At 45.1% G+C, this 24717-nt stretch overlaps 1 protein-coding gene across 1 annotated transcript; it reads right to left on the bottom strand.

Annotated features, from left to right (window-relative positions):
• On the bottom strand, positions 1 to 24702 carry Smo (smoothened, frizzled class receptor). Its single transcript, XM_013361093.4, has 12 exons — positions 23768 to 24702; positions 8472 to 8677; positions 7599 to 7808; positions 7224 to 7396; positions 6678 to 6897; positions 6461 to 6584; positions 5001 to 5093; positions 4486 to 4594; positions 3301 to 3486; positions 2703 to 2851; positions 1853 to 1987; positions 1 to 1516 (listed from the first exon to the last, which is right to left on the bottom strand). The coding sequence occupies exons 1-12, from the start codon at positions 24093 to 24095 to the stop codon at positions 1083 to 1085; spliced, it is 2367 nt and encodes a 788-aa protein (XP_013216547.2). The 5' UTR covers positions 24096 to 24702; the 3' UTR covers positions 1 to 1082.
• Positions 24703 to 24717: the final 15 nt, after the last annotated feature.

The following is a 24717-nucleotide window of genomic DNA, read 5'->3' as shown; positions in this document are numbered from 1 at the left end:
TTTATACAAAAACATTTTATTTATTTTTCATATTTCTTCTTCACATCTCTATCCCCCAACCTAAAACCCAGCCAACTTCTAAGGTTTCCAGCTACTGGGTCTTGAATATGGGGTGCTGGGGACATGGTTGGAGGTTATGAAAGGTGGGAATCTTCTACCCCAGCAGTTGTGGAAATTGAAAGAAGCTTTCCTGGCTGGCTGAAGGCAGCTTCCCAGGATAGCCCCTCAAGTCAAAGGATCCATCCCCACTGGATGGTCACGAAGAAGACATAACATGTCTCTCAGGGGCCCAGAGGCTCCAAGTCACTCCTTACCAGGCCAAGGCTCTACAGCTGGATCAATCTCTCACCAAGAGATAGAGCTCAGTGTGTGTGTGTGTGTGTGTGTGTGTGTGTGTGTGTGTGTGTGTGTGTTCGTTCGCACATGCTTGCAGTTCTGGGTCCTAATCAACAAATAGGAAGCCGGAAGAGTCTGGCCTGGTAGAAATGAGATGGGGAAAGGCGGATGCAGAAGATAAAGTGGGTTTGGGGTAAGGCTACCTGTTTAGAGAGGCCCCTGTGGCAGTAAGCACTTCTGGCCTCATGACCACCTTAAATGAAGAAGGGAGCCCTGTTCCCACTTAGGCAAAGGACAAATGACACAATAAACACTTTTGGTCTGAGAGTGCCAGGAAAGGGCACCTGTTGGCACAGAAAAGGGCAGCCAGCCCCCATCTGGAAGACAGGACATGGCTGCCTCCCTAGCCACCACATTCTACTCTGAGAACTATCACCCCTGCCTCTGCCATTATTGCCCTACCACAAGCTCTGCTGGAGACTACTGCTGCCAGTCAGACTCCAGCTGGTGGGACAGAAATAAAGACCCCGAGCTCCAGGGCCCTGCCCTTGGGGTGAGACCTACCCATGGAGAAGTCTGGCTCTTTCCCACAGTCCTGCTGCTTTAAGCCAAACATACGGAACTCTCCTGGGAGGGCACTTGGCCCACAGTTTCTCTGGAAGATGAGATCCAGGGAAGCGCTCTCAGGGAGGAAGAAGAGCCTTGGAAAAGTATTTGTTCCTTTTTCCTGTCCCTGCTCTGCAGGCTCAGAAATCCGAGTCTGCATCCATGAGCTCTGCCTCCATCAGGTTTGTGCGGGAGTGAATGGGCCCCAGACCCTGGCGGCAGCCCTGAGCCCAGGCCGTGGGGGCTGGAACACTGGGGAGAAATGTATCCTGACGGACACTGGGCTCTGGGCAGAAGGGGTTGGAGACCAAGGTCCAGGCTCCCTGTCGGCAGGATTCCCCAGATCCCCAGGCTCCTGAAGCCACCAGGCATTTTTGTCGGGGGAGCTGAGGCAGCCGAGGAACAGCGCTGGTGGCAGGGGCAGGGGCAGGATGGTGAAGCTCAGGGGCTGGTGCCAGGGGGCACACCTCCTTCTTCCTCTTCCTTCGCTTCTTCTTCCGGCCCAGGCGCTTCTCCAGCTCTGGAGAGATCTCTGCCTCAACTAGCCACAGGTTGGCTTGTTCTTCTCGGGGTACTGTCAGGAGAGAGAACACTGCCTGGGGCCCTGGCTTTGTCCTCAACACCCTTCCCTCCCCAGCATCCCTATTCTCTGTGTGCATGTGTGTGTGTGTGTGTGTGGTGCTAGGGATTGAACAAGGGCTTTGCACATGCTAGGCAAGCACTTTATCACTGAGTATTCTACCTATACCCCTAAGCTCCCAGCACCCCTATTCTTGAGCTCTGGACTTCCAGTGCCTTGGTTTCAGATCCTCTGGGGCCTTTCCTTCCTCTTCCCCCTCTGGTAGTGCCTGGTATTCCAGTCCCAGCATCTATGCCCACCACCTCCCTACAGAAGCCTAAACTCTCATACCTGGAGTCGCCACAGGAGTGACAGACACGTCCTGGGGCAGTATGGCTCCTCTCCTAGCCACCATCTTGGTGACATGCTGGGCCCAGGCAGAGGAGACATCAGCTGAGGGTTCATTGAGGTCAAAGGCCAAACCCGCTTTGGAGATGGAAAGAAAGATGAAATAGTGACTTCCCAGTCCCTCTCAGTGGCTCCTTCCTTACCTAGCACCATTCCCTTGAGCTAGTCCCTCCCCCTCCAGTTGTCAGAGAAAGGTCTATAACCACAGAGATCTATGCATTCAGAATCTGAGGGGAGCAGCTTCAAGTCCCCAAAGGGATTAAATAACAGTCAGAAATCTAGTCTTGGAACTCTGGCCCAGAGAGCAAATGGAAAAGGAAGAGAATAGGGAGAGAGCCCCGTGTGGTGGCGCACGCCTGTAATCCTGGGTGGCTCAGGAGGCTGAGGCAGGAGAATCACGAGTTCAAAGCCAGTCTCAGCAAAAGTGAGGTGCTAAGCAACTCAGTGAGACCCTGTCTCTAAATAAAATACAAAATAGGGCTGGGGATGTGGCTCAGTGGTGGAGTGTCCCTGATTTCAATCCCCAGTACCAAAAAAAAAAAAAAGAAAAAGAAAGAAGAAGAAGAAGGAGGAGGAGGAGGAGGAGGAGAGGGAGAGGGAGAGAGGGGAACCCTCACAGACCATGAACAGGAACAGAGGAGAAAGAGAGGCCTTCAGAGAGGTGAGGTGGACTAGAAAAGAATGAGTGTGTGAGTGGGAGAAGAGAGAACAGTCTGCCAAACATCCAGTGCCCTGGGAGGGCAGCTGGGCACTCAGGGTTAAGTGGCTCAAGGGAGGACAGGGCCAGGCTCACCCACAGGCCCATCATGGGAGACGGTGTGCATGCTGAAGGACAGCTCCTGGCCTGGATTCTGCAGCAGCTCCCGCCGCTTAGAGAAGGCCTTGGCAATCATCTTGCTCTTCTTGATCCGTTTGGGCTCATCATCACCCTGCCCAGTCAACCTGAGAAAGTGTGGAGAGGGGAGTGGAGGAGCGGCCCCTCACCACCAAATCTTGTGAAAGATAGCGTCCCATTCCCTCTAGGTTAGGAAGTTCTGAGAGTCTTAAATGCCTCAAAGACTCTAAGGAGTAGAGGCCTTCCCTGCAAAGAAGTGAACCTAGAACATAAGGCTCCTGTGTACCCTGCTGTCAAGTCATCAACTTTCACCAAATGCTGCCCACTGGCTCAGTATTTGGTCCACACTCATGCCTCAGGTCGCCCAGGGACAGGCGCCACCAGGGGGCGGTGGATAGCCACTGAGAAGAGGACCTCAGGCAGCTCAGTGCCCTGTTTTGGAAAACACAGCTGCCCAAGACCCGTGTGCAGGAAGAACTAGACAAAGCCTAAAGGTGGGAGACCTGAGGCTGCAATTAAGACAGGAGGGACAGGATGAGCTGGCTGCTGATCCCACCTGCACCAGGTGCGCCTCCAGATGAGCAGTGTGGCCTTGGTCCAAACCCAGGTGCTCATGGCGATACCAGTGCCAAACATGGCAAACAGGTTGATCTTCTCCACCAGGAGGCTGGGGCGATTCTTGATCTCACAGTCAGGAATGGGTTTCTTGGTAGGCAGCCCAATGGTCACATTGGCCTGGCACCTGTGGTGAGGGATGGTTGACAGGTGAGTCTTTCTGAGTCCAATGGGTAGGGATCCAGACTATCAATCCAAAGACTTTGGAAAGAGTACAATTCTCATGGTACTCTTGGGTGGTTTTGTTTAGGGACTGGGAATCAAACCCAGGGACTCACTCATGAGTGCTCTATCACTGAGCTACATCCCCAGTCCCTCACAGTTGCAACTTCCCAGGCTAGAAGCTGGAACCTTTAAAAATGAGCCTGAAGCAGTCCAGACAAATGTCCGCTTTAATGGGCATTTTAACTGTTGCTCCTTATAAGGGCAGGTGCTGCACTTGAGGAAGTTGAGATGACTCACTCTCCTAATCATCCTCATTCGTACACAAAAAAGCACAGGTACAACTAGCAAACCTGAACAGATTATTAACCTGTCACAGACAGGTATCTACTCCTGTGTAGGGATCTATGGAGAAAGCTGTAGAAGGTACAACCTTGAGTTGGTCAAAGAAAGCAAAGGATGAAAAGCCTTCTTTTTTACTTTTATTTTTATTTTTTTGTTACCAGGGATTGAACTCAGGGGCACATGACCACTGAGCCACATCCCCAGCCCTATTCTGTATTTTATTTACAGACAGGGTTTCACTGAGTTGTTTAGCGCCTTGCTTTTGCTGAGGCTGGCTTTGAACTCACAATCCTCCTGCCTCAGCCTCCTTTGCTGCTGGGATTACAGGTGTGCACCACTGCACCTAGCTTGAAAAGGCTTCCTAACAGTTACAAACACACCATCCCATCAGCCAGCCAAGGGGTGCCTGTAGAAGGGCAGAGTTGAATAGGCACTTGAAGGCTCTTTCCCAGGTCTGGCACAGCACAGAGCAGCTGATGTCTTGGAAGCCCAGACACTATCAGCCTCATCTGTTGAGGGACCTGGCAGACTCCTGCTGCACAGCAAAGGGGATGCTGTCCTTACAGCCAGGGCTCCAGCTCCCACCACTGCCACCTCCAAACCTAGTCCCCATACTCACAGCACGTAGTCCCGGAAGCTGCGCTCCCACTCAGCCTGGTTAAAGAAGTCGTAGAAGTGGCAGCTGAAAGTGATGAGCACAAAGCCAAAGGCCAGGAAGCCAAAAATGCCTGTAGAGGACAGGGACATAATGGGACGTTGCCGGTCAGACACTGGAGCAGTATGGGGGAGTGTGTCTGCCCTAATGAGCAACAGAGGATGGGGTGAGTTCATACTGGGCTCAGGTCAAGAAGGGTATTCTCCAAAATAAAGCAAGAAGGACCTGTGAGGCAAATGTGGGAAGGCTCCCATGGGAGAAGTGGGGACATGGAGCTGTCTTGACTCAACTTGCTTCTCCCATCTGAGAAGGCCCTCTTCTTTCAAGCTGCCACCAGTACCACCACCTACACACACATACCTTGTCCTTGTCCCATGGCCGCTACCTTGTCCCCCTGCATTACTGCACCCTGGAGGCTCCTGAGCCCCAGGAGGGTACAGTGTTGGGCTGGCCAGAACTACAGCCCCAGGGCCACTCACCCAGGCGCAGCATGGTCTCGTTGATCTTGCTGGCAGCCTTCTCACTCAGCAGCCCCGGGTGGTTGCTCTTGATGGAGAACAGAGTCATGACTCCTGAACAGAACAGGGACCTCAGGGGTTAGCAGATTGAGGCCACTCTCCTGAGAAGGACAGTTATATAGGGGAGGGTCCCAGGGCCCCAGAGTCCTGGGTCTGATTACACTTGTGCTGACTTAAAGCTTGGAGGACTGGAGACACTGGAGAACGGGAGAACAGCTAATAGCAATTCTGCCATGGGCTGGAATGAATGACACAGCGGCAGCATCCGGAGAGAAAGAGGGAGCCCCTGTCCTGACCCCACTGCTCCTAAGGAAAGCAGCCAGGTCAAAGTTTTCTGATGGAAAAGGCATAAAACCAACTCAAGAACAGCACGGTTGGGCTGGGGTGTGGCTCAGTGGTACAGCGCTTGCCTTGCATGTGTGAGGCACTGGGTTTAATCCTCAGAACCATAGAAAAATAAAGATATTGTGTCTATCTACAACTAGAAAAGAGCAGCACTGTTGGAGAGAAAATGCTGTGGGACACACATATAATCTTAAAATTTCTAGTAAGTATATTAAAAAAAACAACTAATTTCAATGTGTTTTATAAATGTAATATATCCAAAATGTAATCGCACCAATATATAATCCACATAACAAATCATTAACAGATATTTTCCCCTTTTTTGGTGCCTTTTCTTTGAAAGGCAGTGTGTATTTTACACTTATAACACATCTCAATCTGGACTAGCAGCAATGCAGGTGGCTAATGGCTACTGTACAGGACAGCACAGATATGAGACATAAATCAGAGGCACAGACACTGCCAGAAAGGGAGGAAAGAGGCGGAACAGAAGGCTGACGGTTCAGTGGGAGGAAACTGAAACTGACAAAACCCAACGAAAATAAGCCAGATACGGAAGCTCAGTGTGGGGTGGCAGATTGAGACAGGGAAGTTAGGGACGAGTAAATCTGTGCATGTTGTGAAAACTATGTGTGCGTTGGGGTAGGAAAGAGACGGAAACCAAACTCCAAAAGGCTGACAGTATAAAATTAAAGACAGCACACACAACCAAGGGCCACAGGTGGATCCACGTGGGCAGAGTGGGTTACCCAGGCTGGTCATTACACAACTGTACCCTGCCAAGGGGAGGCAGGGGCTGGACTGCAGTCCCAGTTCCACTCAATAAGTCTGGTCAGGGCTCTAGAGGAAGGGGTACATTTTTCTGGACAATACAAAGGCACTGCCACATAGCAAGAGCTCATGGTACTGTACCTGTCTAAAGGTCACCTTCTTCTACACTGCACCAAGGACTGGGATGAGCTAGCTGCAGTCTCAGTTGTGCAGGTAGCAGAGCTGGTGACCCTTGTTCCTACTTCCACAAAGCAGGCTTTCGGCACACGTGTGGTTCCACTGGCCTTGGCCTAGTCCTCACTCACCTCGGATGAGGAAGTAGCCTCCCACAATGAGCACCAGGCCAATTGGGGCCAGGACGAAGCCAGCCCGGTATCGGTAGTTCTTGTAGCCCACAAAACAGATGCCGCTCACGGAGTCCCCATCCACCTGCAGCAGGAAAGTGTGGGAGGGACCTTCAGTTGCTGGTCCCTCTCGCAAGACTATCCCACTCAGGTCGCCAGCCCCCGCCAGTCACTATACCTGGGCCACAGCGAGGATTGCCACGGTGAGGACAAAGGGGAGTGACCACGTGAGCAGGTGGAAGTAGGAGGTCTTGCCTGAGAGTGGCTGGTAGGTGGTGCCCAGGGCTTTGAAGGAGGTGTGCCAGGCATAGGTGAGGACCACAAACCAGACCACACCAGCCATCAGGGCATAATACACGATGACAAAAATGATGACGCAGGACAGGGTCTCATTGGAGCTGTGCAAATATGTGGGTGTCACTTGGGAAGGTCAGTCTGTACTCCCTCTACCAAATCTCTCCACCCTGTCCCCAAATCCTGGGCTGCTAAGGTCTGGAGGGTCCCTGGGCTTGGGGACAGGACCCAGATCACATGAAGGGGTTCTAGAAGATACTGCTTTAAATCCAGGTTTTGAGGCAGAAGCCAAGGCTCAACAAGGGGAATCCAAACCCAGATGAATCCTTCCCTGAAATCCCGCTTTCAGGTATAACCTATCCCTTCTGTGGGAAGTGCCCACTACAGTTTTCCTTCACCGTCCTCACCTCTGGGTCCTCAAGACACTTACGTGGGCTCCCCTAGCCTCATGGTGCCATCTGCTCTGCATACAATCTCCCGGCGGGCACCGTCCATGAACTGGGCCAGCCAGCCAATGCTGCCCACAAAAAAGCACGCGTTGACGTAGAAGAGAATCACTGCAGGGTAGCGATTGGAGTTCCGCCAGTCAGCCACAAAGGTGGCCTGGAAGAGAGTGGCCGTTCTGCCAGGTGAGGGTTGTTCTGTTGCCACAGACACCCTTATCTAAACCCCAGGCTCTTCCATCATGACCCTTCCCTGGGGTGCTCCCTCCCACCCCCTGAGCCCAGCCCCATGCTCCTTTCCTGTTTCCAGGAGGAGGGAACACCTGTACTCAAAGCATGACCTGTCCTCCCTTGTGACTGACCAGGGTGAAGAGCGTGCAGAGGCCGGTGACAGCACCGAAGGCTGCAATGTAGCTGTGCATGTCCTGATGCTCGGCCTCGGTGAACAGTGGATTCTGACACTGGATCCCGCAGCCTTCCACATCCTCGTACCAGCTCTTGGGGTTGTCTGTCCGCACCAAAGGCGCTTCACACTGACCCGAACTGTTGAACTTGATGTTCTGCACCTCATTCTGGCACCAGGGAAGGGAAGAAGGCAGGGGCAAAGGGAGATCAGATCAGGGATGAGCCTCTTCTTCAGGAAAAGGTATCAGGGGCAGAGTGTGGTGTCGGAGGCCCATTTCCAGGACTCAAACAGCCTCTCAGTGGCTGTGCAGGCTGGGGTAATTAACTGACCACCTGTTGACCACTCGATGCCTCAGCTTTCCCATCTATAAGATGGTAGTACCTACCACACTGTAGAGTTTAAGGGTTAAATTAATAGATGTAAAGTGCTTATCATGGTATTTGGCATGTACTAAATAATAACTAGCATTATTACTATCATTATCAGTTTAGACCTCTAGATCTTACCCCCTTGCCTTGGTGTCTCCAGCTGTATGATCAACTCTCTAAAGACAGTCTCCTCTCATCCATGACTCCTGTAAATTCCCTACACCTCACAAAGTGGGTGCTCAAAAAAAAATTTTTTTTGCTAAATTTTTTATCTTGGATCAGTGGAGAAACCCTGATACATTGGTCTAGCTGGTGAGTTGCAGTTTGGGTTTGTGACTCATGGCTCCCATGGCTGTAGACTTGAGGTCCCCAGGAAAGAAGGCTGTGGCTCCTCTGCATCCTGCCAGACCCTTTCCTATGTTAGGCCAGACATCGCAGATCCTGCCCCATAGACAACTCACCGGGCAGCCTTCAGGGAAGTGGTCAGGGGTGCAGCGCAGGAAGTCAGGCCAGCCCCGCTCCCGCTCCACAATGGCACACGGGCCTCGGGTGGCCTGGCAGAGGGTGCGGCTGGGCAGCTCCACTCGTTCATTCTCACACTTGGGCATGTACACAGCACACAGCAGGGGCTGGATCACTGCCCAGCATCGGGGGGCATTCCGGAGGCCTAGGCAGGGGTGACAGTGTGGGCTTATTACAGTGAAACCCGTCTTTACTCTGATCCACTAACACAGCTGCACCGTTTGGTCCCCAGGCCTTTGTCACACTGCAGGCCATTACTGCTCAGACCTGTCAGACGTGGCATTTCTCAACAGGACATCTGGGCAGGACAATTCTTTGTGCTTCAGGACTGTATTGTGCATTGAAAGGCATTTAGCATTAACCTTGCCTACTAAATGCCAGCAGAACTCTTAAGTAACTGTGACAAACAAAAGATGCCCCCACCCACTCACTCCAGGGGTAGCAACTAGTAGAGGGCTTGAAGAAGAGCTTCTGGGATGCTGGGAATATTCTAGTTCTTGATCTCATTCTGGTTACATGAGTATGTTCATCTTGTGAAAATCATGATCTATGCTCTAGTCTGTATGTACACTGTAATCCCATTAAAATTTTAAAACCAGCTGCCATTTCCAAATTCCCTGTTAGGGAATGGCAGTGCCTCTGGTTGAGTACCCTGGAGGGATCACCTTTTCAGAGTGTTTTGAACCCTTCCACAGAATTCTTCCAGAACAGGAGGCTATGAGACCCTACCCCCCACTCCTCCCAGAGCCCATTCACCAGAACCCAGAATGGTCTCCCCTTACCCAGCCCCCAGAACGCTTGTTCTTACCAAGCTGAGGTGAGAGAGAGAAGAGGTAGGAGCTTAAGGAGAGGTAGTCAGAGGAGCCAGGAACTCCAGAGCCAGAAGAGGAAACAGGAGATCAGATGGAGAGAAACACAGGAGGCTCAGTCCAGTGCAAAGGGAGGAAAGACAGACAGAATCAGGCAGAGGTCTCCTGGCAGCCCCACCCGGCCCAGGGCTCTCCCCTGCTCTCTCCAGGAGCTGGCCTCATTCAGCTTTCTGTCCCCTTAGCCTCTCCTCAATCACCCCTGCTCCAGGAGCTCAACAAATCAAGTAAGAAGTTGTACTGGGAGAATCTTCTGAGGACATGACAGCCAGCATGGACAACTGTCACACTGTCAGGCTGGGCATGGTGGGGGCGGGTAACCACCCTACTGGAGAGAGGTGACACAGTGGAAAGGTCAGGATCATGGGCACTGCAAATTAGCCTGGCTCCAAAATCTTGGTTCCATCATTTCCTGGTTATGTAAAGCTGGGCAAAGTATTTAATCTCTATCTCTAGCCTCAGGTGCCTCATCTATAAAATGGGAATGAAAGATTTAACCTCCCAGAACTACTATGAAGAGTGAGAGGCAGCAGGTTAAATGTGCTTGACTCAGTGCCTGTCAGGCAGTAAGCACAAAGGAAGGGTTGTTTTTACTAGTCTGAGGCCTCTGACTGCTCACAGGTCACAGTCTAGACTCCAGGGAACCAAGCAAGAACCAAGTTCTTGCCAGTTATGAAGCAATATTCTCAGGCAATGGTTTCCAATTGATTCAAATCAGAATCTCCTGCAGGACCCTCATCACCTAGATGGAGGACCCAGTCCCAGAAATTCTGAATGGGTAGGCTTGGGTTGAAAACACAGCAATGGGTATCAGGGGCAAGGTTGTGGGAGAAAGCAGCAGGACAGAACACAGATGTTCAAGATATGAGGAGGCTACATGCTCACCAACCCACCAGGAGGTGAAAATATGGAAAATGGAAAATGCATTTTTCTTTTCTTTATTTCCCATTTTTTTGGTGCTTGGGTACTACCACTACATTCCCAACTCCTTTTACTTTTTATTCTGAAACAGAGTCTCACTCACTAAATTACCCAGTCTGACCTCAAACTTGTGATCCTCCTGCCTCAGCCTCCAAAGTAGCAGGGATCATAAGTGTGGGCCACCGCTCTCAGCTGGAAACTGCACCTAAACTTCTGAGCAACCCAGTACAGCCAGTACAGATGCACTGTGGAGCATCAGTGGTTTCCCTTATGATCACACAGCCAACCCGAGGCGGCATTCTACCCAGCATCTGGACAGAGGATGAGGCTGCATATTTCGAGTTGAGGAGGAAATCCAATTCAAAATTCCAAGTACAGTTTCTACTGAATGTGCATTGCTTTGCACCATCCTGAAGATGAAAATTTGTTAGCTGAACCACTGTAAATCAGGGCCATCTGTATGTAAAAGTGATGGGCCTGTTCTCTGTCTTAAATATGGTGGCCAAGATACTATGCATTTGTTTAAACTAATAGAACGGTACCAAAAAAAGAGCAAATTTTACTGGATGTTTATTAAACAATACATTTAAGTTGGTTGAGGTGGCACATTCCTATAAACTCAGCTGGTCCAGAGGCTGAGGAAGGAGGATCAAAAGTTCAAGGCCATTGTATGAATTCATTCTGTGTCAGGTTTGGATACCATACATATGCATTACAGGACTCCCGGCTCCATGTTATGGCTGCCTATTTAATAAGTGTTATAAAGATCAACTTCATAAATAAAAAAAAATTCAAGCCCAGCCTTGACAACTTAGTGAGACCCTGTCTCAAAATAAAATTATAAATTTTAAAAAGGGTTGAAGATTTAGCTGCCTAGTAAGTACAAAGCCCTGAGTTCAATACCCTGTACTACAAAAACAAAAACAAAACAAATAATACATTTAAGATGGTAGACCCAGGTGTGGTAACACACACCTGTAGTCCTAGTGACTCAGGAGACTAAGGTAGGAGGATCGCAAGTTCAAAACTGGCCTTAGCAACTTAGGGAGACCCTGTCTCAAAATAAAAAAATAAGAAGAGCTGAGAATGTAGCTCAATGGTAAAGCACCCTTGGGTTCAATCCCCAGTACTTAGGGAAAAAAAAAAAAAAAAGCAAGGAAAAAGCTCTCGAGTAAAGTGTATTCTAGAAGAGCATCAGGCAGTTAATTAATAAAAATGCTGTGTTATTTATCTGGGTTTTATGACACCATTTTTCTTTTTTTCCCTCTTCACCTTAAATATTGTCTTGTCTCTTACTTTAAAAATAAACTCTCCAGGAAAAAGATAGATTATTAACCTTAAAGGACAATTTAGGAGCCATTTCGGGGAAAATAAAGTGGATTCATTTTCCCATTTCTTGCATGAAAGAAAATTCCAGATAGATAAAAAATAACTACATTTTTATTTTAAATTGAAGTACTAGAAGAAAATATGGGAAATGGTTTTTTTAATCTTAGAGTGAGGAAGCATGACATAAAACCCAGAAGCCGTGAAATAAATTTAAAGAAAAGAAACTTCAGAAAAAAGAGATACACTCAGTAGGATAAAAACCAAATAAATCATAAGAAGAGCCACATGAAAAAATGTATTTCTAGTACATATTATAGGTAAAGGGTTAATCTCTTTATATGCATACAGCTCTTCCAAATCAGCAGGAAATGCTTAATCCTATAGAATTATGGGCAAAAGACAAATAAAAGAGATCACACAGAGAAAACTCAAATGGACTTTGAAAAAGTCATAAAGACTTTGATTACTTTTTGAACACAGATATTCAACCTCTTAAAATAAAGGCAAAATAAAATGATAATAACATGTAACTTTAACCTTCAGACTGGTAAAGATTAAAACATTTGAAAATACTGTATTGTCAAGAGTATGGGGGAAAACTGTTACTTCTATATATTGTTGATAGGAATAAAAATTGGTAAACCCCTGTGGAGACCATTTGGTGTTATCTATCAAAATTTTATACTAGCAATTCTACTTCACATTTTCCCAAAGACAATATAGAAGATTATTCATTGCAGCATTGTTTATAATGGCAGAGTGGAAGCAGCTTGCCTCCATATCCATAAACAGAACATCAGCTAAATAAAATAACACATCAGGGACTGAGGGAGGTAGCCAGTGATAGAGCAAATGTTTAGGTCATGTGTTGCCCTGGGTTCAATCCCTGGAACCAAAAATAAATAAAATCAATGTAAAAGAATATAATTCATATAATTCAGGGTTGAATTATATGAATTGAAAAGAAATGATGTCCAGTAGTCCAAAATGCTTTTATTTGTATTTTATTTAGAGACAAGATCTCACTGAGTTGCTTAGCATCACCATTGCTGAGGTTGGCTTTGAACCTGTGATCCTCCTGCCTCAGCCTCCCAAGTGCTGGGATTATAGATGTGACCTTTATTTCATTTGTTTATTTATTTATTTATATGCGGTGCTGAGAATCAAAGCTGGTGCCTCACATGTTTTAGGCAAGTGCCCTACCACTTAGCTACAGCTCTACCCCTCCAATATGCTTTTTATTTTTGTTTATTTTGGTGGTGCTAAGAATGAGCACAGGGCCTTGTGCATGCTAGGCCAGCATTCTACCAACTCAGCTGAATCTTGCACCCATAGATCTATATAAAGCAAATAGCATAGATCCTAGAAAATAGCACTCAACAAATGGTTGACTTTTTTTTTTTTTTAGCATTGCCAGGGCTCAGATCCCAGGTCTGGCCTGGAGCATGCTAGGCAAGCACTCTACCACTAAGCTACATCCACGGCCCCAATATGATTGTTAAATGGACACAGTTGAGTGGAGAACAGTCCCCACAGCATGGCACCTGTTGGGAGTAGAGGAGAGATTAAGGCCATCCCTACAACTGGACATATGTCAAAATATCTCTAAGAGGACATATAAAAAAGTAGCGTGGTAGAAAGGAAAATGGGTAACTAGAAGCAGAAATGGGACTTAACTTTTGTTCCTTTTGAATTTTGTACCATGTGCATGTGCTATTTAAAAGCACATGGCTCAGCAGTAGAGGGCTTGCCTTACACTTGCAAGGTCCTGGGTTTGACTCTCAGGACCACATAATTAATAAATAAATAAATAAATAAAGTTATTTTTTAAAAAAAGCACATAGTACAACACTCTTTCAAAAGCAATTAAGCTTAAAAACAAAAATAAAGAAATATAGAAGGCTGGGATGTAACTCAGTAGTAGAGCACTTCCCTAGCATGTTCCAGGCCCTGGATTAGATCTCCAGCACTGCAAAAAATAAAGATAACAAACAAACATGTGTGTGCGTGCGTGAGCGTACACAAACTAGAATGAGAGGAAACTGTCCAGAGAAGAGAAGGTAATGAAACTGGAAAGAGGACAAATGGGGACATCAGCTTTATCTGTCTATAGTGTTTTATTTCTTTTACTTTTATTTTATTCATTTTGGTATTGGAATGCATTACCACTGAGCTACATCCTAGCCCTATTTATTTATTTATTTATTTTTGAAAGAGAGGGAATTTTTAAATATTTATTTATTTATTTTAGTTTTCGGTGGACACAGCATCTTTATTTTATTTTTATGTGGTGCTGAGGATCAAACCCCGCGACCCATGCAGGCCAGGCGAGCAAGCTACCTTTTGAGCCACATTCCCAGCCCAACCTTTTTATATTTTATTTTGAATCAAGGTCCTGCTAAGTTGCCCAGGTTGGACTTGAACTTGCAATCCTCGTGCCTCAGCCTAATGAGCAGCTGGGAAGACAGGAGTGCACCACTGCACCTGATTTCTTTCTTTTATCTAACTAAACAACAACAATGTGAAACAACAACAAAAGAAAAAGAAAAACACAAGTATTACAATATTAGACTTTGTACATTTTCATAGTCATAGCCTTTAAAAATAACATTTACCACAAATGGAGCTAGACTTTTAAAGACTTTTTATGTGATTCTGATTATTAAAGTTGAGAACCCCTGCTTAAGGTTGGGTTAACATTAGAAAATTAAATCAATGCAATTTACTACAGTAACAGATTAAAGGGGAAAATTATATGATCATTCTCATTAACAGAAGGTAGAAAAGATAGTTGATAAAATTCAACATTTATTCATGATAAAATAATTGGCAAATAAGAAGATAAAAAAAAAATCTTTTTTTTTTTTCCAGTACTGGGGATTGAACCAAGGTGCTTACTGAGCCACTGAGCTACACCTCCAGCCTCTCTTTTTTTTAGTTGCTGATGGACCTTTATTTTATTTGCTTATTTATATGTAGTCCTGGGAATCCAACGCAGCGCCTCACATGTAGGAGGCAAACGCTCTACTGCTGAGCTACAACTCTAGCCCCCACCTCCAGCCTCTTTTATTTTTTATTTTGAGACAGAGTCTTGCTAAGTTGCTAAGGGCCTCACTAAGTTGCTGAGGCTGGACTCACACTTATGATCCTCTGGCCTTAGCCTCTCGAGTTGCTGGCATTACAGATGTGGGCCACTGTGCCTGGCTAAAAGAAAGCTTTCTTAATTTGATAAAGTGTAACTGACATCACAATCAAATTTATCTGTCAATCTTTCTCTTTGGAAATCAGAAACGCAAATAATGAAGGATGCTATTACTATTACCATTTCTATGTAACAATATACTAGAAGTCTGGTGTACAGCAATAGAAATAAATAAAAGGTATACATCTTGAAAAAGAAGAAACAAAATTCATCCATAAATGATTTTGACTACATTTGTGAATAAATTTAGCAAGTTTACTGGATTCAAAATCAAGTGTTTTTTTGGGGGGAGGCTGGGAATGTGGCTCAGGCGGTAGCGCACTCGACTGGCATGTGTGTGGCCCGGGTTCGATCCTCAGCACCACATACCAACAAAGATGTTGTGTCCGCCGAGACCTAAAAAATAAATATTAAAAATTCTCTCTCTTAAAAAAAAAAAATCAAGTGTTTTTTTAATTTCAAGTGTCTTTTTTTTTAATTTAATTTTTTTTTAGTTGTTGATGGAATTTATTTTTATTTATTTATATGTGGTGCTGAGGATCAAACCCAGGGCCTCAAACAAGTTAGGCAAATGATTTGCCACTGAGCCACAATCCCAGCCCCAAGTTTTTTGCGTGCTGGGGACTGAACCCAGGGCCTTGTGCGTGTAGGCAAGCTCTCTACCAACTGAGCTGTATCCCCAGCCCCAAGTGTATTTCTTTATTCCAACAATAAACACAAAATGAAACAAATTTTAAAGTCATCATTTAAAATAGCATCAAAAATAGCAAGTGTCTAGGAATAAATCTAATGAATGATATTTAATAACTATAGAAAACTATAAAAATACTGAGAAAGATGAAATATTTAAGTAGAAAAACAAATGTTCAAAGTTTGGAAGACACGAAAATAAACAGATCTATTTTTAAAACTTCAAATCAATCTATATAGTCAATGTAATCCCAATCAAAATCAACAACCTGTACTTTTATAACAACACAAAGGACTAAGAATAGCCCAGACTCTCCACTAGACATGAGTACATTATAAAATAGAAGTTCTTAGCTTGTGATTCATCAAGGATTCTTGGAGAGAATTCAGTAGTCCATGAACTTGCATAGGAAAAAAATACACCTAACTAAAATTCAGCCCTTCCTCTACTATGAATGTAAGCAATATGCCATAATAATGTTCAGCACAACCCACAGCTTTATCAAAATGGAATCGGATATTTTTATCACAGATATCTGTAAATCTTGTCAATTCCATCACTATTTGGTCATTATAGTGGCTATTACCCCTGTAGTAGGTCTTATTTGGTCATTATAGTGGCTATTACCCCTGTAGTAGGTCTTACTTAGCTAATAAAGAAGCACACATGTATTGGAGCACAAATTTGTTTCTTTATATTTGATTCATTTTTATTTTTGGTGCTGGGAATTGAACCTAGGGCCTCACACATGGGGCACATGCTCTACCACTAAGCTACACCTCCAGTCCTGTGTTTCATAGTCACCACACTGTGCAATAGCACCCAGAGCTTCTTGATCCTGTCTTAATTGTAACTTACTATCTATTCATCAACCTTTCCTTCTCTGCACCTCCCCGCCCTCCCTACTGTCCCCAGCCTCTTGTAACCGCCATTCTACTCTTTTAACTTCTAGGAGATCAACTTTTGTTGTTGTTGCTGTTATTGTTTTTTTTTTTTTTTTGTAGTTGGATGGACAGCATGCCTTTATTTTATTTTTATGTGGTACTGAGGATCGAATCCAATGTCTCACATTTGCAAGGCAAGCACTCTGCCACTGAACTGCAGCCTCAGTCCCTAGAAGATCAACTTTTTTAGGCTCCACGAATGAGTGAGTCACGCAATACTTGTCTTTACATGCCTGACTTTACTTAACATGTGATCTCCAGTTCCCTCCACATTGTCACAAGTGACAGGGTCTTATTATTTTTCATAGCTGAACAGTATCCACTGTGCATATGTACCACATTTTCTTGATCCATCCATCTCTTAATGGACACTTACATTGTTTCCATTTCTTCACTAATGTGAACAGTACTGCAATAAAACATGGAGGTGCAGAAGTTTCTTTAACATACTGACTTCATTTCCTTTAGATATATACCCAGATACGGGATTGACAGGTCATGTGGTCATTCTATTTTTAATTTTTTGAGGAACTTCCATTCTTTTCCATAATAGCTATGTTAACTACATTCGCATCAACAGCGTGCAAGTGTTCCCTTTTCTCCACATCCTCTTCAGCACTTGTTACCTTTAGTGTTTTTTATATTAGCCATTCTGGAACTGAGGTAAGGTGATATCTCATTGTGGTTTTGACATATTTCCCTGACAGTTACTGACGTTGAACATTTTATGTACCTATTGGCTATTGGGGTGACTTCTTCTTTTTTTTAATATTTATTTTTTAGTTTTAGGAGGACACAGTATCTTTATTTTATTTTATGTGGTGCTGAGAATCGAACCCAGTGCATCACGCATGCTAGGTGACTTCTTAAAAAAAAAAAAAAAAAAAAGTCCGTTGCCTAATTTTTAATTGGGAGTTTTTTTTTTTGTTGTTGTTGTTGTTTTTTTTTTTTTTTTTTTTTGCTACTGAGCTTGAGCTTTTGAAGTTCCTTATATATTCTGGATATATGATTCTAAATACTTTTTTTTAATCCAATGTGTTTTACTTTATGAATTTAAAAGTACTATGTTGAGGAGTGTTTAGGTTTTACAAGACTGCCAAAGAAGTCTTTGGCTCAAAGAAGGTGAAGAACCATGTTAGAAAGATACGGTAATTAAGATGCTATGATACTGGCAAGTGACAGACATATAGACATACAGAACACAATAAAGAGCCTGGGGGTGGTGGGGGACTGTGTATGTGAGAGAGAAAGAAAGAGGCGGGGGGAGAGAGAGATTGATTTGTGGCAGAGTGTGGGAAAAAGAGATTCTTTTTTATTTTATTTTTCCTTTTTTTTTTTTTTTTTGCAGTACGGGGGATTGAATCAAGGGTCTTGCACACACCCTAGGCAAGTGGCTCTACCTCTGTGCTACAATCCCCAGTTCTTTTTCCATTTAAAAATTTTCAGACAGATATATCAAATATCTAGGATGGTCTCAAATTTGTAGTCCTCCTGCCTCAGCCTCCCAAGAAGCTGAGATTACAGATGTGCATCAGGGCATCTAGCTAAAGGTATTCTTTTTAATAAATGCTGTTGAAATAGGGCTGGGGTTGTGACTCAGAGGTAGAACACTTGCCTAGCATGTGCAAGGCCCTGGGTTTGACCCTTAGCACCACATTAAAAAAATAAATAAATAAATAAATAAAAGGTATTGTGTCCAACTACAACTGAAAAATAAATTTTAAAAAATAAATGCTGTTGAAACAATATATATAGAACTATGCTTCTATAAAAATCAAGTCCAGGTGAGTTATATGCCTGAAATGATAGGAAAATCTATGAAGTTTCTAGAAGATAACATCAGAGAATAAATTCACGACTTTGGGGCAGGAAAAGATTTTTCTGAAAAAGCACTAATTATAAAAGTTTGAAGAATGATTAAAGTTCAGAACTTCTATTCAACAAAAGATGCAAAGAAAACAAGGCAAACCACAGAAGAGATTTTTAACACATACAACCAATAAAGAACTTATATCTAGTATATATAAAGTACTCCCACAGATCTTGCAAAAATGACAGTCCTGTAGAAAAGTAGGCCAAAGATTTAAACAAATTCTTCACAAAAGAAGAAATCCAAAAGCTGGGCACAGTGTGTAAACCTGTAATCCCAGCTACTAAAGAGGCTGAGGCAGGAGGATAGCAAGCATGAAGCCAGCTCAGCAACTTAGTGAAAACTTGTCTCAAAATAAAAAGGATGTAGCTCAGTGGTAAAGCATCACTGGATTCAATCTCCAGTGCCACAAAATAAATAAATAAAAGAAGAAGAAATATAAATAGTGGGTAAACATTTGCAAAGATGCTTAACCTTACTAGTAATCATAGAAATGCTAATTAAAACCACAGGGTTCCCCCAATGTATTTCAGAGGCAATCTACTTGCCTAGCATGTGCAAGGCCCTGGGTTTGATCCCCGCACCACCAAACACACACAAAAAAAATTAAATTAAATTAAAATCATAAATATATATCACATTATATGCATTAGACTGGAAAAAATTTAAAAGGTTGATAATACCAAGTGTTGGTTAATGATGACATTCTACAAGGCTAGCGGCAGTATGAATTGGTACAATGACTTTATAAAAGAGTTTGGTACAAGATGAAGGTATGCACGCTTTATCATCCCGCAATTCTATTCCTTAAGAATGTATTTGGGGGCTGGGGATGTGGCTCAAGCGGTAGCGCGCTCGCCTGGCATGCTTGCCTGGCATGCTTGCGGCCTGGGTTCGATCCTCCAGCACCACATACAAACAAAGATGTTGTGTCCGCCAATAACTAATAAATAAATAAATATTAAAAAAAAAAAAAAAAAAGAATGTATTTGGAAGGCTGGGGTTGTAGCTTAGTAGTACAGCAGTTGCCTAGCATGTGTGAGGTACTGGTTTCAATTCTCAGCACCGCATATAAATAAATGAAATAAAGGTCCATTAACTAAAAAAAATATATATATATACTTGGGATAAAACTGTGCCAAGGTGCATCAGGATATACATAAGAATACCCATAACAATGTTATTCACAATGAGCAAAAATTGGCAATAACTTAAATATTTAACAACAACAAAAAATAAACAAATTGTAATGATTCATTCAATGGAATACTATTTAGTAATGAAAAGGATCTGCAATAACATGGATGATCTTATCAAATAAAGCAGTATAAAGGAAGTGAGTTGAAAAGAATACATACTGCATGATTCCACTTATGTGAGATTCAAAAACCATGCAAAACTGAAATATACTGTTTAAGGATTTCAAAACTAGGTGGTAAAATATACAGGAAAAGAAAGAATTATCAAAACATCAAGATATTGGCTGTCTCTAGAGAAGGGGGAAAGGGATGTGACTAGACCAAGTTCTAGACCCAGGTGTCAATTTATAACTGTTATTCAGTACCTTTGTTTTATGCTCCTTTCTTTAGAATTGTGGGATATCCCACAATTCATAAGTTAAATGTGATGCCAAAATGAAAACTTGGTCCTTGGGTGTTTTTCTGTATTTCTATACTTTCTCAAATAACACACACACACATACACATATATTTGGGAAAGTATATGTAATATGTATTTATTTATAAAAACATTTATTAACTGCAAGTCATGTATATATATTTGTGTGTATATATATATATATATATATTTTTTTTAAAGAGAGAGAGAGAGAGAGAGAATTTTTTAATATTTATTTTTTACTTTTCGGCGGACACAACATCTTTGTTTGTATGTGGTGCTGAGGATCGAACCCGGGCCGCACGCATGCCAGGAGAGCGCGCTACCACTAGAGCCACATCCCTAGCCCTGTATGTATTTTTAAAAAATATTTATTTTTCATTTGTAGTTGGACACAATACCTTTATTTTATTTATTTATTTTTATGTGATGCTGAGGATCGAATCCAGGGCCTCACATGTGCTAGGCTAGTGCTCTACAGCTGAGCCACAACCCCAGTCCTTGTTTTGTTTTTAAACTGATTCTGATCATCAACCAGGTTTGGAAATGGCTCTAAGGAAATCCTTCCTGATCTGCCCCTGAAAATTGCCATCATCATCAACAACGTCCCTTCTCTCACCTCTCAACTTGAGGTCTGGGAGACAAATAAGAAATTTCTCCCAGCTTTTCTATTTCTTTCCTGCAGGCTGTGTCTCAGATGGGCGACAGGGCCACAACCCATGTACACCACAGAGGCAGTCAAGGGAGCTACGTGCAAGCTCTCAGTGACCTACTCCCTTGCCAGCTTCAGGGCCTCTTTCTTGCCCCATTTACTAAACCAGATTTGGCCTAAGGTGGATCATGGCCTGGACATTATGTTTGTCTGGTCAGCCTGGAATGCCTGGGAGGAGGCATTTCCAGCTGTAACGGGGAGAGATGCTAAGTGACAGAAGAAGCTCAATTCCAGAGAGATCAACAACAGGAGAGACCTGTACTATGCAGACCTAGAAATTAGACCAATCTGAGCTATAAACTTCTCATTCATGGTATTCTTCCAAAGCCTCAGCAATCTGGTCAAGGAAGCACATAGTATCTCATTCTCTACAGCAACTTCTCTCTCCACACCTGCTGGGAATCTCCACAAATGCAGCCAAGGAGCATCCACAATTCCCACAGCCTAAACCAAATGCATATTTTCTTCCTAAACCTACCCCTCCACTACTGTTCTCTACCTTAGTGAAAAGGGTAACTCTGTTCTTTTCTAGTGCCCCCCCTTATTATGAATCAGCATCCACATATTAGAGAAACTGATCTGCTCTTAATTGTCCTAAGGAAAAATGTAATTTTATTTACATAAAACAGAAAATAGCAGCATTTACTTGTCCAAATTTCCAAATAACCTTTTCTGTTAGCACTTGCCTTGAATGAAGCATGATCTCCTTGACCTAGAAAAAAGGTACTTGAGATTAAAATCTGCTGTTATTGATGTAAACACAAGCCAGTAGTTGTGAATAGCCTATCCTCCTCTTGATGGCAGAGGGATGGTGTCTGCATTCTTCATCTGCTTATGCCTCAGAACCTGTCTGAGGAGGTGACATGCGACAAGCCTCAATATGCAACTGAATAAATGAGTGGTTGTTGTACACTCAGTATTCTGGGGGGGGGGGGAGGGGAATGACGACCAAGTCTCTATCCTCAACAATTTACACATGAAAACAACTAAATCATCTTCATTCTTCACCCACAAAAACACTTGTAAGATTCAGGTAACACTGACCATATTTAACACCAGATCAAGACCACTAACTCAGGACAGGACAAATCACTAGCCAAGAGCCCAGCTAAGAACCTGGCTATGATTATCACATATGCCTCAGGTTTACCCTCCCCACACGCTGACCCAGCTTACAACAACATTTGCTTGTGGCCCTACTTCACAGAACACCAAGCAGCAAGAATAAAGCAGAAAGAGTGCAACCAAATACACAAGGAACAGGACTGAGCTGAAGGATGGGGGAAGGCAGAGAGAAGAGTAGCCTTGGGCTCAGTGCTTAAGCCACTGCAGGACCCTGCCCAGTCAGCTAGTAAGGTTTGAACTCATGCACTCTTCTATCAAAACCACTTCTGCTAGTCCAGCAGCTGCTTTAAGGAGTATGGGCCCCTTCTCCTTGATCTGATGGTAGGCAGCTTCATAAGTGCATTTAACTTTGGAGATTTCAACCATAGACCTCTGCAAAATAAATAAAGAAGAGAAGAGAATATCTTTCCTGTCAGTAAATCAGAACAGGGTGGGATTCTAGTGCCAAGAGATTTGGATTTTCCATACAGCTGGAACTTAAGTCTTATTTCAGGTAGTGCTCAATAAATCTTGCTTGATTTTTCCCCCTCCTGTTCCTTTTATTATTCTTTCAATCTTTTGCATGTATATAACTTTAGAGACACAGTTATATTTCCTATGTATACCTGTTCTTATATAGTGTACATTACTATATCTCACATGATTTGTGCCAACATTTAAAGAGTGTATATGCAAAATTACATGGATCTTGCACTATAGTATTTTTTGGAGTTTTCAAAGCTACTGTGGTTATACATGGCTTCTGCCTTATGTACTGATTTTAGAACCTGACCTCTACACAAGACATAGCTCCACCTTGTGTATTATCCTCCAAGTTCTTCCAGCATCTGCACCAAGCCAGGAACTTTGTGGCCTTGTCCAACATTGAGCAAAAGCTGAGAACTCTAGTGGCCAAAATAACAACGGCCAGCTGCCTACATATACTACTTCCACTAGGATCCTCCCTAGCCCTGGGGGTCAAGTTAAGACATGGGGCACCCAGGCATCAAAAGAAGAAGGCTCTAAGGTCTGCTCCTGACTCCTAATTTTTTTTCTTTCAGTCTTAGTTTTTAAATCAAAGTGGCTAGAAACAGTCATGACAAGGCCAGTTCTTTCCCCAGTGCCCTGTGGACCTCCAGTCCAGAAGAGTGACAAGTGAGGAGATAATCCACTCTACACTCCTAAGGAAGGATCTCTTTGGGTTCCTTCTGCAGTTTTCAGGCTCTGCCAAGATCCCACCCCAAGGAGAAGGCTTTGGGACTTCAAGTGTCAAAGTATCCCAGTCTTAAGTCTAGATGAGCCTAAGGATCTAAATTTCTAAAGAACACACAAAAGACAGTTGGAATTGTCTCTTCATTCTTGGTCCCTAGCGTGGATCAGCGGTCCCATTTTTCAGATAAGGAAACTGAAATATCTTGTGAAAGTACATCAAAATCAGAGTTATCTAGACTTCCTATCTCTTGAATCAAAATTTCCAAATAGTTCTGACTACCTCTCCATTATTTATCACCAGAGTGTTTCTTTTCCTTCACTCATTTCACAAATTTACACCCACCTTTCCCCTCTAAAAGCTAAATCCCTTCAACCTCCAACTTTCCTTTTTTCTCTCCAATTCTGATTTCTCGGAGGTCTAAACACCTAGAATCTCCAAGGACCCTGCTTCCAGAGTAGGTGGAGCATCTCCTCTCCCTAAAAACCGTTCTTTTCTCTGGCTCAGAGCCCCCTCCTCACAGGCCTCTCATCCCCCACCCCCATTCTTTGCTCGCCCACCCTGCCTTTTGTGATCAGTTTCCACGTTTTCCTGGCCCTCCCTTCCCCATCATGCAGGGTCCCCTCCTGCACGTAACCTGCCAGTTCGGTCCTCCAACTTTCCCGGGTGCAGTCCCCGACCTTTCAGCAGCTCAGGCGGTAGCCTAGTCCTTTCGGCAGTGCCCCCACCCCACCACTACAGCCCCACGACCTAGCTCGGGTGTGCTTACCCGACCAGAGCACGAGCTTGCCGTGCGCTTCCTCCTGAGAGTCCGAGTCCCCGGCCAGCAGCGTGGTGGTGGCCCCGTAGGGCAGAGCCGAGCCCAGGCACACGTTGTAGCGCAGAGGCTCGCAGTGGGCGGCCCGGCCGCAGTGGCTAAGCAGCGGCGGAGGGCCAGTCACGGCCGCGCTCCTTCTCGCGCTCCCGCCAGAGCTCCCCGGCCCAGGCCCGGTCTCATTCCCGCTCAAGGCCGCCCCCCGGTCCGGGCCCCCCAGCAGCAGCAGCAGCAGCCCCAGGAGAGGCAGCTCCGGCCCCCACGCAGGGCGGGCAGCGGCCATGGCCAGACCCGCCAACTCAGCAGAAGCCCCGGCGCCCCCGCCCGCTCCCCAGAGCCCCCAGGCCACACTCACAACCCTGGGGGCCGCGGAGGCGGCTCAAGCGACCTGTGCGCCCCTTGAGTTCGGGGCCGGCTTCTCCCAGACGCTCAGCGCGCCCCGGCCCCTTGGCGCCCAACTTCGCAAACTTTGGAACCCGGGGCCCATGTTGGGCGGCAGAGGCCCGGGCAGGGATGCGCAACTCCCCACTCCCTCGGCTGGCGATCCAAGCTGTCTTCAGCCTCGGGAGCCCTCGGGGCCCCCCAGCCCCAGCCCCATTCCCTCTCCCACCACGAAAACCAACTCTCGGCCCCACGATGAAGGCCAGGCGCCCGCCAAGGGTGCGGGACTACGTCCCTAACTCTATCCGCGGCTCCGCCCCCGCGCCAGCCCGCGGCCCAGCCGCCACCTCCGCCGGAGCGCGCCGCAGCCCCCAGAGTTCTCCCCGCCGACTACCCGGGTCCTTTGTTGCTCTAGCTGGCCCCGCTCTCTGGAATGCACGGGCCTCGCGGAGCCAAGCCCGGCCCCCCTCTGCTGGAGCTGGGGGAGGGACTGGACGAGGGAGAAAAAGGAGGGGAGGAGAGAC

Source organism: Ictidomys tridecemlineatus, chromosome 2, assembly GCF_052094955.1.
Source record: "Ictidomys tridecemlineatus isolate mIctTri1 chromosome 2, mIctTri1.hap1, whole genome shotgun sequence".
Lineage (NCBI taxonomy): Eukaryota > Metazoa > Chordata > Mammalia > Rodentia > Sciuridae > Ictidomys > Ictidomys tridecemlineatus.
Note: the sequence above shows the minus strand (reverse complement) of the source record. Positions and strands in the feature narration are given on the sequence as shown.